The 18,364-nt window shown below is 35.7% G+C and overlaps 2 protein-coding genes across 2 annotated transcripts; both read left to right on the top strand.

Annotated features, from left to right (window-relative positions):
- Nucleotides 1-1,156: 1,156 nt before the first annotated feature.
- On the top strand, nt 1,157-1,633 carry LOTGIDRAFT_164193 (hypothetical protein; the record flags this gene model as incomplete). Its single annotated transcript, XM_009060699.1, has 1 exon — nt 1,157-1,633. One exon carries the CDS (start codon nt 1,157-1,159, stop codon nt 1,631-1,633), a length of 477 nt encoding a protein of 158 aa, XP_009058947.1.
- Nucleotides 1,634-2,162: 529 nt separating this feature from the next.
- Nucleotides 2,163-17,793, top strand: LOTGIDRAFT_233807 (hypothetical protein). The gene is made up of 2 exons (XM_009060698.1): nt 2,163-2,194; nt 16,126-17,793. Exon 2 carries the CDS (start codon nt 16,140-16,142, stop codon nt 16,386-16,388), a length of 249 nt encoding a protein of 82 aa, XP_009058946.1. The 5' UTR covers nt 2,163-2,194; nt 16,126-16,139; the 3' UTR covers nt 16,389-17,793.
- The last annotated feature ends 571 nt before the right edge of the window (nt 17,794-18,364 follow it).

The raw sequence follows: 18,364 nt of genomic DNA, 5'->3' as shown, positions 1-18,364 counted from the left end.
CATAGTTTCAGTTTGGTTTACGAGACAAGTTTCACCGCCATGTGCAGGGATTGGATTAACACAAAGTCGTTGTCGAGTCCAGGTACCATGATTATTACCACGATTACTACCATGATTACTGTCATAATTACTGCTACGATTACTGTCACGGTTACTACCATGATTACAACCATGATTACTACCATGAATACTGTCACGGTTACTACCATGATTACAACCATGATTACTACCATGAATACTGTCACGGTTACTACCATGATTACAACCATGATTGCTGCCATGAATACTGTCATAATAACTGTCATTATGCCCGCCATGAATACTGTCATAATAACTGTCATTGTGCCCGCCACGATTACTGTCATGATTTCGTCCATGATGATCAGAATGAGACAATGCATAAAGAAGGTTATCGGAAACTAGGGACGCAGATAATCTCACTCAATAAAAAAGCATTTATTAACATAAGAGAAATTTTGTTCTTATAATGGGAGATAAATCGTCCTGTTCTGTTAATAGAAATCATTTATGAATTTAGTCCATTTCGTAATTTGGAGAGTTTAACCTCTCTACGAAGCACTTAATTCCAACAATCTGTTTACAGCATGCTCTGAAACTCTAGTGTTTCTTTCTTTCTATATTTCGTATATCAAGCCAATCGTCAGTTTGTTTATATTCTAAAATAAATATATTTCACGAGTCAGTGAATCACCAACCTCTTGACCTACATGCTATATTATAGATACTTCACATCTCACATGATTAATAGTGAGGCTGCATATGACTTGTGTCAAGCACGTTAAAGTTACACATTAAAGAGATATAAACGTGTTTTCTTATCCAGCTGAAAAAGCTTGAAAATCAGGCAACTTTTCGAAAACTGAACAGATTTAAATTTCGTCTTAATATTAAAGAGAGGTTGTCTAAATTAAGAAATAAATTATAATTTACCAGAATCACAACTTAGGTGTCCCAGAGCTGATCCTTTGCTAAATTTCCTGACATTGATTTTTCCTAAATTTTCCTAAATTTTCCTAAATTTTCTGCCCTATCTGAGAAAAAATATCTTCACCAGGTCACGAGTCTTGGATTTGAAACAATTGCTAAACGTTTGACTCAAGGAAATGGCGTCTTGCTTAGACGTAGATTAGAACCAATGGCTCAACATTTGACTCAAGCAAACGACGTCTTGCTTAGATGTAGATTAGAACTAATGGCTAAACATTTGACTCTAGCAAACGACGTCTTGCCTAGACGTAGATTAGAACTAATGGCTCAACATTTGACTCAAGCAAACGACGTCTTGCCTAGACGTAGATTAGAACTAATGGCTCAACATTTGACTCAAGCAAACGACGTCTTGCTTAGATGTAGATTAGAACCAATGGCTAAACATTTGACTCTAGCAAACGACGTCTTGCTTAGATGTAGATTAGAACCAATGGCTAAACATTTGACTCTAGCGAACGACGTCTTGCTTAGACGTAGATTTGAACCAATGGCTAAACATTTGACTCTAGCGAACGACGTCTTGCCTAGACGTAGATTAGAACTAATGGCTAAACATTTGACTCTAGCAAACGACGTCTTGCTTAGATGTAGATTAGAACCAATGGCTAAACATTTGACTTAAGCAAACGACGTCTTGCTTAGACGTAGATTAGAACCAATGGCTAAACATTTGACTCTAGCGAACGACGTCTTGCTTAGACGTAGATTAGAACCAATGGCTAAACATTTGACTCTAGCGAACGACGTCTTGCTTAGACGTAGATTTGAACCCAGGATTAGAACCCAGGATTAGAACCCCTCCTCACTACGCACTTACGCTCTAGCATTGTACTTTTGTCTGTTTTTTTAGATTTGAATAAGCGAGTGGTTGGGTGGCATCAGGTGTTCCGAAGGTGTGAGATATTTAATAGTTAGATATGTTGACATTTTCATTGTTGTAACGAAGTTGTGTCAAAGGTCTCGTTAATATTTCGATATTATAGAAGTTAATAAAGGTTATCAGAGATAGAGATAAAACAATTATAGAAGGGCCTAGTAAGCACTGTGATGGTGTGAGTTATATTATAAACTATAGCTATACGTACATCTGGTGTACTCGAACGTGGCTGAGTGATATTATACAGGTAATACCGGCGAGTTCAGTTGTGTTGTGTGTTTTAGTGTTTGGATAACTTTCTGCAAGGTAAGAAAAGTTTAATACGATAGGTGGCATGCATTTTGAAATGATTTTTGCGTCCTACTTTTCTTCACCATTTGGTCTAATGACGACGCACGACGCCATAATATGATGTATAAGGATACTGAGAAGCCATCATTTCTTTATAATCAATTAGTGAACGTTAAGGAGACTTGCTTTCTATTTTATACATGTTTTCTGCATTTGTGCTACCGAAGACGGTAACCGCCATTCAGTGTGCAGGGAGGGAAATTTGGCAAGGACAGTAGGGTTCGGATTAGGACTCTTTTTCGATATTATCTGTCGAGGAATCTGTAACGAGCACCGTCTGTAGCACACGGGGGTGAATGGTTCAAAGGTAAATGGGATGGAGTTTTTATTCCCAATCCTTATGTTTGTCTTATGCGACTGTGCTGGAATGAATTGGAGCCTATTATTACCCCCTAGCCTCTATTAACCCAGTTCCGATGAAATAGATTTGACCTCGTATCGTACTGCTTTAATGAAATAGAGTGGAGGTTAACGGCCTATTATTAAAATATGTTTTACCAAGTTATTAAGATATTAATTCTCACTGTAGATCAACAGCTGGTATAATAGTCGATATCCTAGTTGTCTCAGTTCAAAAAGGTCGCTGTAAAGTTTATTCGTAGTGAACTGTAGATATGCCTTAACTTTTAAGGTAACCACAGTCCTAAACCCCTAAACCACATTCACACGCACAACAATAGATACATGTAGGTTTCCATGCAGGTCCGGAGCTACAGGGCCCGACAAAATGCCCCCCCCCCCCCCTCCATTACTGCAGCTAAACACCATATATAATTGCCCATCAGAACAATCCAAACGGGTCTGTTCCCTTGTAGCATTCAAAGGAAATCAGATGCGTTTCGTCCCTTCCAAATAACGCTAGTCTTCAATCTCATGACTTAGTACGTAACTTGTTCTCTGTGAACCAGTTGAAGTATACGAGTCAATGGACTAGAGTTTAGTAAAACAAGGTCACTTCAAATATTTGGTCTTCTATCAGTTCATAAAGGTCAACTTTGTTTGGCTTAAACTACGTCGTAGTGAAAATACAAACTAAGTAACAACACGAACGCTCGTAGACAGATCAATATACTATGGAGAAAGTTTTGATATATAATTTTGAATATGCCAAGTAAGCAATATATATCGGGGACACTGATAGCATCATACCATTCTTCAATCAGACGTCCGTGGTACCTGCAGTTCCACAAACACTAATCGTAAAATATGATTTATGCGATTAGTAACGTCATCATACACTTAGTTTACGTTAAATTGCAGGAACCACGGACGTCTGACTGAAAATTGGAATGGTGCAATCAGTGTCTCCGATATATATTGCTTACCTGGCATATTCAAAATTATATATCAAAACTTTCTCCGTAGTATATTCCGATATATATAAACACATTTTTTACAATCCCTTGAACTAAAAGTATTTTATGAAAGCGATGCAGAGTTGACAGACAGTGGTTCAGGTTCAGAAAAAAGACTCGCAATAAGAATTTGTCGTATTTATGGTATGATAAATTTAAGGGGTAGGTACGGGGGGGGGGATGATTTTAGTCTTGAATATATATGAATATAGTCTTCAGAAGTACTAAAAGCGCATAATTCTTAAAAATTTCTCAAACTAGGATTTGCCATAGATGTCTTTTCTATATATGGTAATGTCTCCAGAAAAGAAAAAACGCAGAAAATTCTGGACACACGTGGACTTGAAGGCTCGAATTTCGACAGTGAGATGTTAACACTATTACTGATTGACTTAGCTAAAAACAAAGTTGAAAATGTTTCTGAGACTAATGTATGATTGGTCAAAAAATTGCGCTAGTGTCCCTTTAAGAAGTACCATACTTGCGACAACATCGGACATTTTGGGCGAAAAGGGGGTGAATCTATATCGATTATCGTGGATTTCTTCGCTTATGAGGGACTGATCTGCAAAAAAAAACACATCACGGAAAGTCTTTGATATCTTAGTGTAGACTAATGTCAGTGCCTGGTAAAAGTTCCCTCAGTGACCTTGCTGTTATGTTATACCCTTACCAGCCAGTGTGACGTGAACCTCCAGTAAATTAAATGTTAACTGTCGTTACGGAGCTACCTTCTAAATATCAATAGTTCATATTGTTTTGGTTTGAGTGAAGTAAAACTTAAATTGAATATGGTAAGGTAAGAGCTTGGTCAGCGAAAAGTAGACAAATTTGTTTCAATAGGCGTTGATGTTATACCGTTACGGGGCTACGTTGATTGTTATACGGTTACGGGGCTAAGTTGATTGTTATACGAGTATTATATCTTAAGTTAACCATTGTTCGGGTGATAAGACACAGACTATAAATTATAACTGTAATAGTTTTATCTCTAGTGTATTCACAACACGGTCACCCGAGATTAAATCATATCGTAACGTTATTAATTTATCAAGGGCGGCTTTATTGGTCGCTAACAACGCCTTAATTCTAGTATCTTCAGGTCAGTGATACAGGTCGGAGGACTGACACGGAAAGCGACTAGTCCTTCGGATGGGACATAAACCGAAACCCCATGTGCTACAGGCTGTAAACTGTAAATTGAGTAGGCTAATGCCACTGTCCTGGTAAAATTTCCCTTCTTACACACTGCATGGTGTTACGGTTACCAGTTTCCATTAGAATAGTCAGATGCAAAAGACGAAGATCGTGAGACAATATGTTCCCAATCGCACCCCCCACCCCCCCACCCCTTTAATATCTTGACTATCTGAAAGATGTTACAGTTGTTTGCACCCATGCGTACATTACGACTATAGGCGTAGAACTCTAGTTTCGTAGTATCTGTCTAATGGTGTATACTTTCAGCCCCATTGCATATCATAACACACCATCATCGTATCATAGCTGTATTCAAACAATCCGATAATATAGCACCGAATTTTGCAATCGTTTACTGATTGGGGCTAGACTAATAGTCCGACCCCACGCACGCTCTCTCTTATCTCTTTCGCCCATGACTGATGATAAAATACAAACAACTGACACACACAATATGATTTAAACGCCCTGTTATTAAATCATATACTCCTAGTAACACAATATCCTTGTCTGTGTATCTCTTCATTGTCTTCACTCTTCATCGATTTCATTCACCTTAACCTCATTGATTTATTATTCCAATAAAACATCAGATTTCATTGGTTAACTGGCGTCATCGATACCGGGCTGCGCTAGTGCTCTCTCTCAGGTCCGTGTTGATAGTACTTAATGTAACAAAGTACAGCATGCGACCATGGCGATAACATAAATACAAACAATCAACAAGTATTTACCTGGGTGACAGAAGAAAGTTGGGTAGCTAGGATTGCTATATGATTACCTACTGGTTTAACAACAATCTAGAGAAGTAATTTGGAGAATACAGAACAGGTAAGTTAAGTATTTCTACTAGATGTGAACAGAAACTAGGAAATTAATATGTATGTGTAGTATTTTTCTATGCATGGAATTCAGGAATTGCAATACAGTTACCTTGATCGAAATATTATGAATTGTTTTGAATCTAAGGAAGAAAAAAGATAATTTCCTTCGTGTTTTAACGAGTTAGATGTTTTGAGGCATACTGTATAATACTGTGGATGTTCATTCGAAATAGTAAAAATATTTGTACATAGCCATTCAAAGTAGTTTCAAGTTCATAAATTATTATGCTACAGGATTGAAAGTTTCTATGTAGCAATGCAAAAGAGTTCGTAGTTTGTATATTATCGTGTTAAATAGTTTGAAGTTTGTACATAGACATAAGCCATGCCAAAAATAATTAAACTTGTACAGAGCGATTAAAGTTTGTACACAGCCATGTAAAATAGTTTAAACCCTATCATTAGCCATGCAAAATACTTCAAAGTTACATAGGAATGCAAAATATTTAACAATTTGTGCAAAGCAATGTAAAAATTTTCAAAGTTTGTATATAGCCATGCGAAATAGTTCAAATTCTTATGCATTGTCTAACCATGCAAAATAGTTTCAACTTTGTATATGCTCACGCAAACTAATTAAAAGTTTGTACACATCCATACAAAATAATTAAACATTTGTATAAAACATTGTTTAAAACTTTACATCTCTCGTCTTACCCACTAGATATGGTCCAGAAAATCAGTCAGTAGAGCAATATATTAAATGACAGTAAATCTAGGCAGGTCTGTAGAGCGATATGTTTATTTGATGAAGCAGTTCAATATCGTCTCTATTGTAATATTGATTAACTCCTTGTCTCGTTTAGTGGCGGTTGTCAACCTTCCTGCCTAGGCATTGACCTACTCCGAGCCCCGAGCAAACGGTCTACCGTGTATGTTCTACTAGGGCTCTGTAACACATTCGGGTTTACCGAAACTGTCGAAGATTGTCGAAGAATGCGACGTCCTCTCATCCAAAAAAACAAACCAGTTAATTTAGTGGTGGTTGTCAATTTCAATATTAATCTCTCTGGTGGAATGTCTAGGTATTGACATACTCTAACAGCCCGAGCAAACGATCTGCCTTGTATGTTTTACTAGCGCTCTGTAACAGATTCAGCATTGCGGAAATTGTGGAATGAGCCTCGAGCTCTAAAACTCTGGGCTATCAGCATATAGAATCATTGGGTAATTAACTGCATCCCTACCAATCATTATCCGAACATCACCCACTCTGCTAATCGGGTGCTGCCATGTTGTTTTATAATGCCCCCATTCCCCTATCCTCGAAACCGTTGAAGTACCACTTCCTGGCTCTTTACTAAGCAATTTAAAGGGGTTATAAAGATTTTTCTTGCCCAGTAATACTACGACTACATTTCCAGTTAACTCATTCTGGAATTGCAGGAACCACAGCGGACGAAGGAATGAAATGTCCCTAATAGATGTCAAAGGTGTCCCCGATACACATTAAAAGGCAAGAAAACCTCTTAACAATCCCTTTAAAATAGATTTTAAGCATCATGATCTGTAAAATATTTGAGATGAACCCTGCCCAGACGACATTATTTAGTCGGACATATTTTTCATATCAAATTCAAATCATTCGAAATAACTCGTCGCTTTTCATTGTTTTGTCGGTATGGGGATTTAAATAGGTTGCGAATTGAATAGGTGAATATCAGTTTCCTCTTGAGATCCTACCTTTAAACAAACTAAACAATTTCTGAGTAAAAAAATATATAATTCCTTTACAACCAATTAACTATGTAAACTATAAATACAGGATACCGAGTCCTTCTGTAAATTTACTACTTGAAATGTTCTGTTTATCTCATTATAAACCTTCTGATATTACCACTGATAAACATCTTGGTAGAACTATTTTATGAACTAGGTCAGATTTGGGTACTATGTTTAGTAGTTTATACTCTCTCATGTGTAAGTATAATTTGCTGACTCAGCTATCTACCAGGCTATATTAGAAACTAGACAAAATTCGGGTTCTACAGTTTAATAAAGAAAAATGAATGAAGTTTTATGTTCTATTTTTCTGCACCTTGTGGGCTAATGAAGACGGCCAACGACATGCAGGGTATAATGAGGGAAATTTTGCCACGACAGCGGTAGGATTTCCAACTGCCAGGGCATCTTTAACGTGCACAGCCTGTAGCACACGGGGCCTCGGTTTATTGTCCCATCCGAACAACTAGATGCTTTTTCCATGTCAGCCCCTCTTACCTTATCACTGACAGGGGGAAACCGGGTTGAAAAATCTGAAGGTATCATCTTGACTTATGCCGTGATTGAACCTTGGACCTTCAGGTTAGCGAGTTTGTATAAAACTATGGTTATATTCTCGTGTATAACCAGTATTTGTTGTTAATTTCTCTATCTTGGTTAAAAGCTAGTCAAGATTTTACAAGTATATTTGTGGGCTCAGCTATCTAGTATTAACAATTGTGTTAAAAACTGTCGATTGTTGAGTTTGTTGAGTAAAGAGAAAAATTGAAAGGTATTTTATAATTTTACATTTTGTGTTATTTATCTTTAAATAGATATCTTAAAGAGATTGTAAAGAGGTTTTCTACAAAATGTATGTGCATCAGAGACACTGATATCATCAATTTACACCATTCCAATTTTCAATCTGTGGTTTTAGCAACTCCACAAAGTGTTTGATGACGTGTGATAAAGCATGTTTTGCGAATTGCAGGAATCACAGACATCTGATTGAAAATTTGAATTGTGCAATTTGATGCTATCAGTGTTCCTGATAAACATTAACAAAATTAGAAAACCTCTTTACAATCCCTTTAATGTCTATCTTCATTCGTTCATCCATTATTCGAGCTGAGAATTTCCTTTCTATGATATCTTCATTTGAAATATATTTTTCATATTAAAGGGACAGATTCGCCATTCGTTTGACTAATCGTAGAAAAAAAGGTATATAGAAATAGAAAGTGAAATTCCTAGTTTGAAGCATTTTGGTAGGAATTATGCGATTTTCGCATATTTCTAGTACTTTTGAAGATTATTTACATATATTCAAAACCAAAGTCAACCCCCAAAATGGCGAAACTGACCCTTTGAGTATAACACCGAATTTCCTGCCACCTCCGCGTCGTAAACAGTAAATTGTTGATACGGGTAAATAGGTTTGTATACAATCGGGTCAAACATTATAAAACCCCAGTCACTGAAATACCCTGTGTATATAATATTTCTATTCACTCTACTATGGTATGTGTAGTATGTAGTTATATTTGAACAGTTTCAACAATATTTCGTGTTTCATAATTCATAAGTTATAGAAGTTTACTATAGGACGTACACGATCTTTCTACGGTGAGCTCAATTTTACTTATTCATTACATGTAACTTGTCGAAACGGGGTTGTGTTGTAAATTGCTGAAATGTTGCGATGCTCAATATTTTATTTTTATTATGAAAACCTTACAAGATGCTCAATTAAATTATGAAACATATAACTGTTTTATTCTAATGAATTTACTCCGATTATTGTTTTATAGTGTAAAGCGATATAATATGTTTTTATTATTAATTTTAATCTTAAAGTATTAAAACCTGCAGGTGCCCGCTTATATTCACTCAGTTTCTCAATCTAAGCCACATTATAACGGCACCCGTTATTCCAGTCCGTTGTTTGATTATTTCATATCCTGGTATAGGTGAGAATAAACGTGGTGCATTTTCCGGTTGACCGATACTATAAACAATAGGAGAAATGAATCGTGATGGCAAACCGTTCTTCTTGTATTCGCTTTTTCTACTGTATCGATAATCACGTACCGTATACCGTACCTCGTATCAATCCCATTTTAAATCAAAACCACGCCCAAAACTTGGTGAATCTTATCAAACCATCCAGTAAACAAAGCACGCCTCTCACTGTTGTAACGACATGCATGATGTATGTCGAATGATGTTTTATGACTATTATTTTATAAGTTTAACCTCTCTCAGCTAACCAGTTTCATTGTTCACGTGATATAATAAACCGACAATTCTTCTAGCAAAAGAGATTCCATAAAACTTTTGATGATGATGGTGATTTTGGTTAAAATCTAAAAGTTGATTATCACTCTTATTACACTTCAGATAGTACCGTACTGATGATACAACTATTCCGATTCGAGTGCCATTTACGGCGGTTATTGTATAATTATCGTACTAAAGTAGTCGCAAGTCAGACGGGGATTGTCTACTCTTCTTATATCATTAAGCTGTTTCTTTTAAAACAAAGTTTATCAGTATCTAGTTTTTAAAATTTGTTCATGTTCATGGCAAAACCTAATCGCCAAGCAGGACATTTTGCATCTTCACTATATCGTCTTATAACCTTTAACCTATAACCTTTCTTATATCATCCAATGCAGAATGATTATTGGATTGTACGCCAGCGGATACAGTCAATCATATCCCACGACAAACATACTGGCTTATTGTTTGAATAATGTCTGTCTGGGAATCCGAATGGCTACATTGGCTGACGTGCAATCCAACCAAAATCGCTGCATTTACAAATTTGGGTAATACAAAACGGTGACTATTGCAGTCAAGGTATTTTTACGAACCGGCGCTTTCCAAACTGTTCAATGTAACGTAGCTATATGAGTGATGTGAGTGATGGAGTAGAAAAAGAAAATACATACATCATTAATTTGATAGAATAATGTCAACATCACATGCTAGTTAACATACATAATGAGATGAAAAAAAACTTCAACTGTTCTATCTGAATATCAAAACAGCGTGTATATACTTTACATAAATATTCGTTTTTTCTCGTGATTTATGAATTTTAAAACATTAAATAACACATGAATATATGAATACAAACGTTGATTTATGTTTTTAATTGTCTCTGTATTTGTTGAAACTTGTATGGCTTGGATGAAGATAACTTGAAAATGGCTGAGGGATAGGGGTTGATTGAGAGCCGCTGACTATTCATTAGTCTACTGTCGATTGATCGCCAAATAAACCGACTGTTATTATGTGTGATCCGACTGTTAATGATCGGATGTTTATATACAAAGTAGAACATTAGAAATTGTTGGTAACTGTCGTGACTAAATTTGATTGAACGAAATGTCAACCTGGACAACAGTAAAAGAAGTATGCGCTTAACAGTGTGTCATTCGTAAAATTTGGAAAGTTTGGAAAGCGTCGGTTCGTAAAAATACCTTGACTGCAATAGTCACCGTTTTGTATTTGTAAATGCAGCGATTTGGGTAGGATTGTACGTCAGCCATTACTAAATGTGATTGATCGAAATGTCAACCTGGACAATAACCACAGCAAAACAAATATGCCCTAAACAGTGTCATTTGTAAAATTATTTTATCTTTATTAAAAGGTTAACATGAATGCATTCTATTCAGCATAATACCTATTGAATCTGTCTGCTCAAAATTCAACATATAGTTTTATATTGAATGGTGGTTTGAGAAGAGAAGGGTTGAAATAAAAAATACTATTACGTATAAAAGAATAAGAACTATTCAATTCAATCATGGTGGTGTTTTGAACGTAATTCGATCGCATTCCCATACATGCACATGCAAGTTTTAACAATTTAAGTCACGTATTTTTGTGGAAAATGGTTTCATTTCATTTCTTTTCAGAATGTCAAATATTAAATGCAAGTTTTATAATTCCACATGATATATGGTATGAAATGTGTTTTGGTTTTCATGTTTTTCTAGAACGTGGATTGTGAGATCTTTTTTTATGAGATATAGGTCGAACCATTGTAATATTTCTGAAAACATAATGTTGAATTGCATTCATTTCCAATCATATGGTTTAGCGTTGATATTTTTGTTTCTTTCTTATCGGCAATTTGCTCCAGTTGACTAACTAAATTAGCTTATTATTGGTTATACTTCGACAGTTTCCATTTATTTGTATCGAGTCGGAGCGTAAAAGTCAGAGTATTATTATATGTATAATGACCTTAAAAATGAAATGAATGGAGTTTTACTTCCTACGGTATTATGGTCTTAAGGCGGTGTTATAACTGAATGTTATGTTGAATTTGTTTATGATGGGACTTTTGGAGAAAATAAAGTTTTAATAACAATGATTATTGCCTCTTTTGATTTAAATGTTAAAACCAAAATACTTCACTGCCGTAAAAATATGATTATATATCATTGGCCTATTTGTTTGTTCAAATTGAACCCTTGACCTTTATATAAGTAAGCATTGAGCGACTGTGACCCCTTGTCAGATTTTGTTTTGCACGTATAGTCATGTTCCATTTCGGCATGTGCGTTAAGATTTTATATTCTCATCAGGGCAAAATGAAATGAATGGAGTTTTACGTCCTACTCCTGCACCATTTGGGCTAATGAAGACGGGCGACGCCATGCAGGGTGCCATGGGGGAAATTTTACCAGGACAGCGGCATTAGCCTGCTCTTTTTCGATTTCCAACTGTCGAGGGATCTTTAACGTGCACAGCCTGTAGCACGCGGGGCCTCGATTTATTGTCCCATCTGAATGACTAGACGCTTTTTCCATGTCAACCCCTCTTACCTGCATCACTGACAGGGGGAAACCGGGTTGAAAAATCCGAAGGTATTATCTCGACCTATGCCGGGATTGAACCCTGGACCTTCAGTTTAGCGAGCAAGCGTCTAATTCACTGAGCCACCGCGGCTCCCCTGAAGATAATATTGAAAGCTAACTCAACTAGGACGAGAAGAAAGCAAAAACTCGAATCTCCAGTTGAATTTCTCAATTTAAATCTAATTGGCTAGAACTCGTATATTATTACCAGATACGAGATATCTAACCTATTTATGAGATTTCCGCCCGAAAAAATTGCTTTCGGGGCTGCCAAAGGGGAGGGGGGGGGGGGGTGTTAATGACCCTCCGCCAATTCAAGTTTAGTAGTATTGACAGGTCTATAGATGAGGTTTGGGTGCGATGTGGACATGATTGGTTATTTCGATTTACTATATCGATATTCCAGCACAGTACAACACACAAGACACAATGACTCGCTTATCCACCGTCACCTAATTTGACTCAACAATAAAATCTTGCGTTATAAGTGTTTTGACAATGACACGGTGTCTATTGTTGTTATTGACAGATATTGTAGTAGCTCTAGAATATTAAGAGAAGTTGGACATTGTCAATAAGTCAAGTCAAGTTTTATATCAGACAATAACACTATTAAGAATAACTATGACAACTGTTCTGAGCAGGCCATGGCGTGATATAGTTTAATCCCTCACGTTTGAACACAAAGATTACTTTTTTCGCATATTTATTTGAATAGGGTTGTTCATTCTTTTTCCTTTTATTTGTGTGAAAAAAAATATTGCTTACTGGAAAATATATTATTTAATCAATATAAGATTTGAACGACATATAGAAGCGAGGAGCACATATAACAAAAACACAAGACAATATTATGGAATATAACACACTTCTTTAATAAGGTTAGGCATATAACGTTTCAACACAATATACACGTGTCGTTATCAGATGTTTTGGAAAACAATAATATGAAATTTTATAGTCCATAAGTGATGGAAAGGAACCAGTTTAATTGTTCACTTCTAGAGGTATCTAATTTGAGTTGAATACTCACAAAGAGCTTATTAATTTGATGTAAAAATCATAAATGGTACTGAAACATTTATTATTATCATATTTTATGTTAAAAATCTTAAAACCTTTTTTTTCTAATTTCAGATAATTTAAAATGGGAGAAGGAGGCGGAGCAGGAAAAGGAGGTTTATGCCCAGGAATTCTATGGGGAATCTTATGGTTTCTAATCTTGTGGTTTATTGGTTGGCCGGTTGCCTTCTTCATCGCCTGGTTGTACGTGTTCCTCATCCCCTTCTCTGCCTGTATCGAACCATTGAAGGGAGTCTGTGACGCCATTTTAAAACTAGTTCAGTTACCTTTAACGTGTGCTGAAAATATGATCGCTATGAAACCACTATGTGGATAAACGCGAACTGACTTTAATAGACCTGTATATACAAGACTACAAATTAAGTATAGACTTGATTAACCAAGCATTATTAGTTTCAATATATTAGTGATATGCTGCTATCTGCACTGGATGATTTTCTACCTAAATAAGAGTTATCTACCTCTACAGATAGCCTAGAGTTACGTATCTTGATAAGTTATAATCAGAAGATTGATCGACCTGTATCCATTATAATCAGAAGATTTTTAGACCTCCATCCATTATAATCAGAGAAGTTATCGACCTTCATCCATTATAATCAGCAGAGTTGTGTACCCTTGAGTTTCCGAACATCAGGAGTTGTGTCTCCTTGTCCTTGGTTATTGAAAGTCTCGAATTATGGACTTTAATGTGCTAAGTTTAAAAGAGTTATCGACCTTGGTATCAGGAATTATAAGTTCTAAGTTATAACCAGCGGAGTTATCGACTTTCGTCCATTTAATCAGAAGAGTTATGGACCCTTGAATCATTATAATCGGAAAGGTTACCTGCCCTTGTAGTGCCTTATAAAGAAATATAACTGCTTATCGTCTGCTGTATCAGAATCTCTTTACTTGTCACTGCTGCAATCTCTCACCTGGATTTTTTGATCAAACTGTGATACATTAAGGCAGCGTTTTACACAGAATTTCGCATCAAGTCAGTAGCTTCACTATAGACCCAAACGATCAAATGATACGAATGAATCTCGTCCTTTCTCTTTCTCTGCGAGAAAACCTTGCCAGTATATAACTTTGTAATGTATATCTAGATATAAGATATTTGCCAACAGGAATATATCTATTTAATATATTATGTATGAATGAAATAGATATAAAAATATAATATAAAACATTCATTATTAATTTATATATTAAATATCAAAATAAGTTTTACCAAGGATACGAATCAGGCCTCGCTCTATATTAAACACTTTGATAACTCTGTTAATTCGTCGTTTCGATTCTAGAATCTGCAACCTACCATTCATGCATTGGGGTGGGTGATATCCACAGATTGCGTTATAAATGTCGGCGTTATCTTAAGACAATTCGACAAGAATTCTGGCAATCTATTTGGTCGGAAAACCCTGGTCTGGTTTAAGGGGGAGTCATTCGGCAATCTTCGGAAGTTTTCGTAAAGCTGATTCTATCATGCAGAGCGCTCGTGTATAGCTTCTACGGTAGGCCGCTTGATGTAATACCGCCTAATATCGTGGTATATAGAGTTAGTCCTGGTACTACCTGTGGATAATGTTTATATTAAATTATTTATATTTAAAGGTACATACATTTATAACTATTATAAATCAATTATAAGTATTAGTGTAGAATTTGTTATAATGTTATTTTCATTTGATATAAAAAGCTTATACAAAAATAAATTTTTTCGTACTTAAAGCACAATCGTGTTAAAATGAGGGTTTTCATACAGTGTGTAAAGAGAGAAATTGTGCTAGGATAGCGGCATTAGCCTACATGTTTGGCCCTGGGGGGGGATTTGCAACTGTCGACGGATCTTTAACGTGAGCTAGTATCACACGGGGCCTCGATTTATTGTCCTATTCGAACAGCTAGACGCCTTTTCCATGTCAGCTTCTTCATCCTACATAACTGACAAGTAAATACCTGATTCCGAAGGGATTGAACCCTGGACCGACAGGTCATTCCATAAACTCCTATTAGATACAGAACGGTGGGTCATTAACTTCCATTTCATTTCATTAGTCCAATTAGATACAGAACGGTGGGACATTAACTTCCATTTCATTTCATTAGTCCAATTAGATACAGAACGGTGGGACATTAACTTCCATTTCATTTCATTAGTCCAATTAGATACAGAACGGTGGGACATTAACTTCCATTTCAATTCATTAGTCCAATTAGATACAGAACGGTGGGACATTAACTTCCATTTTATTTCATTAGTCCAATTAGATACAGATCAGTATGGCATTAACTTCCATTTCAATTCATTACTCCAATTAGATACAGATCAGTATGGCATTAACTTCCATTTCATTTCATTACTCCAATTAGATACAGAGCACTATGACATTAACTTCCATTTCATTTCATTTCATTAGTCCAATAAGATACAGAACAGTAAGACATAAAATTCCATTTTTTTTCATAAGTCCAATAAATACAGGTAGGACAAAAACTTCCATTTCATTTCATTTCATTGATACAGATCAGTATGACATTAACTTCCATTTCATTTCATTACTCCAATTAGATACAGAACAGTATGGCATTAACTTCCATTTAATTTCATTTCATTACTCCAATTAGATATAGAGCAGTATGACATTAACTTCCATTTCATTTCATTAGTCCAATAAAGTGAACATTAAATAAAGTTGGACATTCAGGATTAAATTTTCATTGTCCTGTATAACGACTAATAGACCAGGTAAAGAACACATGGACTTGAAACCCAAATCATTTTATATTTTCAGAATAAGACGTTAGAATGGGAGAGGGAAGCGGTTCTGGTAAAGCTGGTCTGTGTCCTGGTTTAATCTGGTCCCTGTGCTGGTTTGTCCTTCTCTGGTTTATTGGTTGGCCGGTTGCTTTCTTCATAGCCTGGTTATACGTCTTCCTCGTTCCCTTCTCGGCTTGTATACACCCACTCAAAGGAGTCTGCGATGCTATTTTAAAAATCGTGCAGCTTCCTTTGACCTTTGCTGAAAATATGATGTCTATGAAGCCGTTGTGTTAACTCTGTTTTAAATTTTAAACCAGAAGTGCAATAACTATGCTCAATCTGAATACAGCCGTCTACATATTTATTTCATAAGCTGATAGACCTCTGTCACTTTTTAGATAGTGAAAATCCGTATTTCGGTTTTGTTTTTAAATAAAAAGGTACCAGTGGACGTAACCTTTATTGTAAACAAACACATCGTTTTTCCACTACTGGACGTCGGTGATTGATCGTCATAGAGGATCTGTAAACTTCAAAGTTGTTCCCTTTCTTTGGTGCCTTTTATTTAAAGAATGATGCAAATCGATGCTATCAGTGTTACCATAGACATATATTTTTGTAGAAAACCTCTTACAATTCCTTTTATAGCTGAATAGATTAATTTGACGTCTATCATCTGTTGAAGGCAATATTTAGACGGCTGTGTCACTTATTAACTATGGTGCTTTGGAATCTAACGAGTCAAACGATGTCTTCAATAACTATATCTATATTTTCATAATTTTGTACAATGTATGTGTGAAGCCAATTCGGTGTAAAGCGAACATGGTCGATGACGAGACCACGAGGTTATGGAGTTATCTGTCCAACTGTGGATCCGCTAGCGAGTAGAGTCATAGGCTACTTACTCTTCCAGAAAACCGTATACCTCTTTACATTACTTTTTATGGATTAAGGTTTAATTGCTATAAAGAATATATGTATATGATTCTCAGTAAAATATAGTCACGACAAAAAAATGTCTAAGAGTTTGATAATTATGTTAATACTTCACAAATAATCCGTTTAGCTTATCATTAAAATTTGAAAGAAACGATCATGTAATAGTTTTATATGTTGTGGTAAGGTTTAGGACTATAACTCGAGAACTGCATCTTAACACTATGGGTTTTTGGGATCCTTGTTTATTATATCTGCCATTTTGTGTCTTTACTACAAAAAGTTTAAATGATAATTATTGTAAACAAACCTATAAAAAGTATTTATAGTCAAAGTCGACTAAATATACAACAACAAGTGTCTTGTAAATGAATATGTATTATCATTCAACTGTGAGTAACAACATGTTTCAGGTTCTGTCTTGATTTTTTCTAATCATTCATATTTAATAATTCTCAATATATTCTAATTCGCATACAGATTACTTTGTGATTTTTACTATTCGAGTCATTGTGCGGATGCTGTATTCATTACGCCTTGTATAAATGGGAAGTGGGGATTTCGCCTGTTGCTAAAGAAATATAAGTCTTATTGGAATCTTTGTTAAACCACATTTGATGAGTTCTGACGTAAAGATGTGGCAACAAATTTGCTTTATCGATGAATACTATTTTCCACAACCAAGAGGTAATGAATACAGTATAATTCTAGTCTATAATATAATATTATATCCATCGCTTATCAATAAATATCTTATTACAATGTTCATGTATTACTAACCAATTCTTCATATCCAAAAACCCTATTGAACACCCTGTAGATCTTGCTAGCCAGTTGCGGCGTGCTTACCCTATCTTATTGTCCGATTCAGTCCAAAAGCGTTGTTCAATATAGCTTTCAGGGTTATGACAGGCATAGATCTACGTAATTACTAAAGAGATCTTTAAGGAAGCTTTTAGGGTGTTGGAGTCATTCAGAGAATGCTTTTCCTTCGGATCTCCTAATGACACATTTGAAGTGTTCACATAGCTCGACACACTGAGAAAACAATCAGGCTATCAGTCCAAAGTCCGAAATCTTCATTTAATGGATTCGTCGTTTATTGTAAGACAGTTAGAGCATGCTTACGTTTTCAGAACACCTGGCCTGTTTCACTACGAATGGTGGGAAGTGTGGAATTAAACATTGAGAAATAGCACACTCAAGACAATAGTTATTGTTGTAAGTTTTATTTACAAACTTGGGCTGATCCCATGTAGATACACTATCTGGGTTTACTCACTCTTTACACCATCTAGGTTTACTCACTCTTTACACCATCTAGGTTTATT

Source organism: Lottia gigantea, assembly GCF_000327385.1.
Source record: "Lottia gigantea unplaced genomic scaffold LOTGIsca_44, whole genome shotgun sequence".
NCBI lineage: Eukaryota > Metazoa > Mollusca > Gastropoda > Lottiidae > Lottia > Lottia gigantea.
The sequence above is the reverse complement of the archived record's forward strand: the minus strand, read 5'-3'. Positions and strand labels throughout refer to the sequence as shown.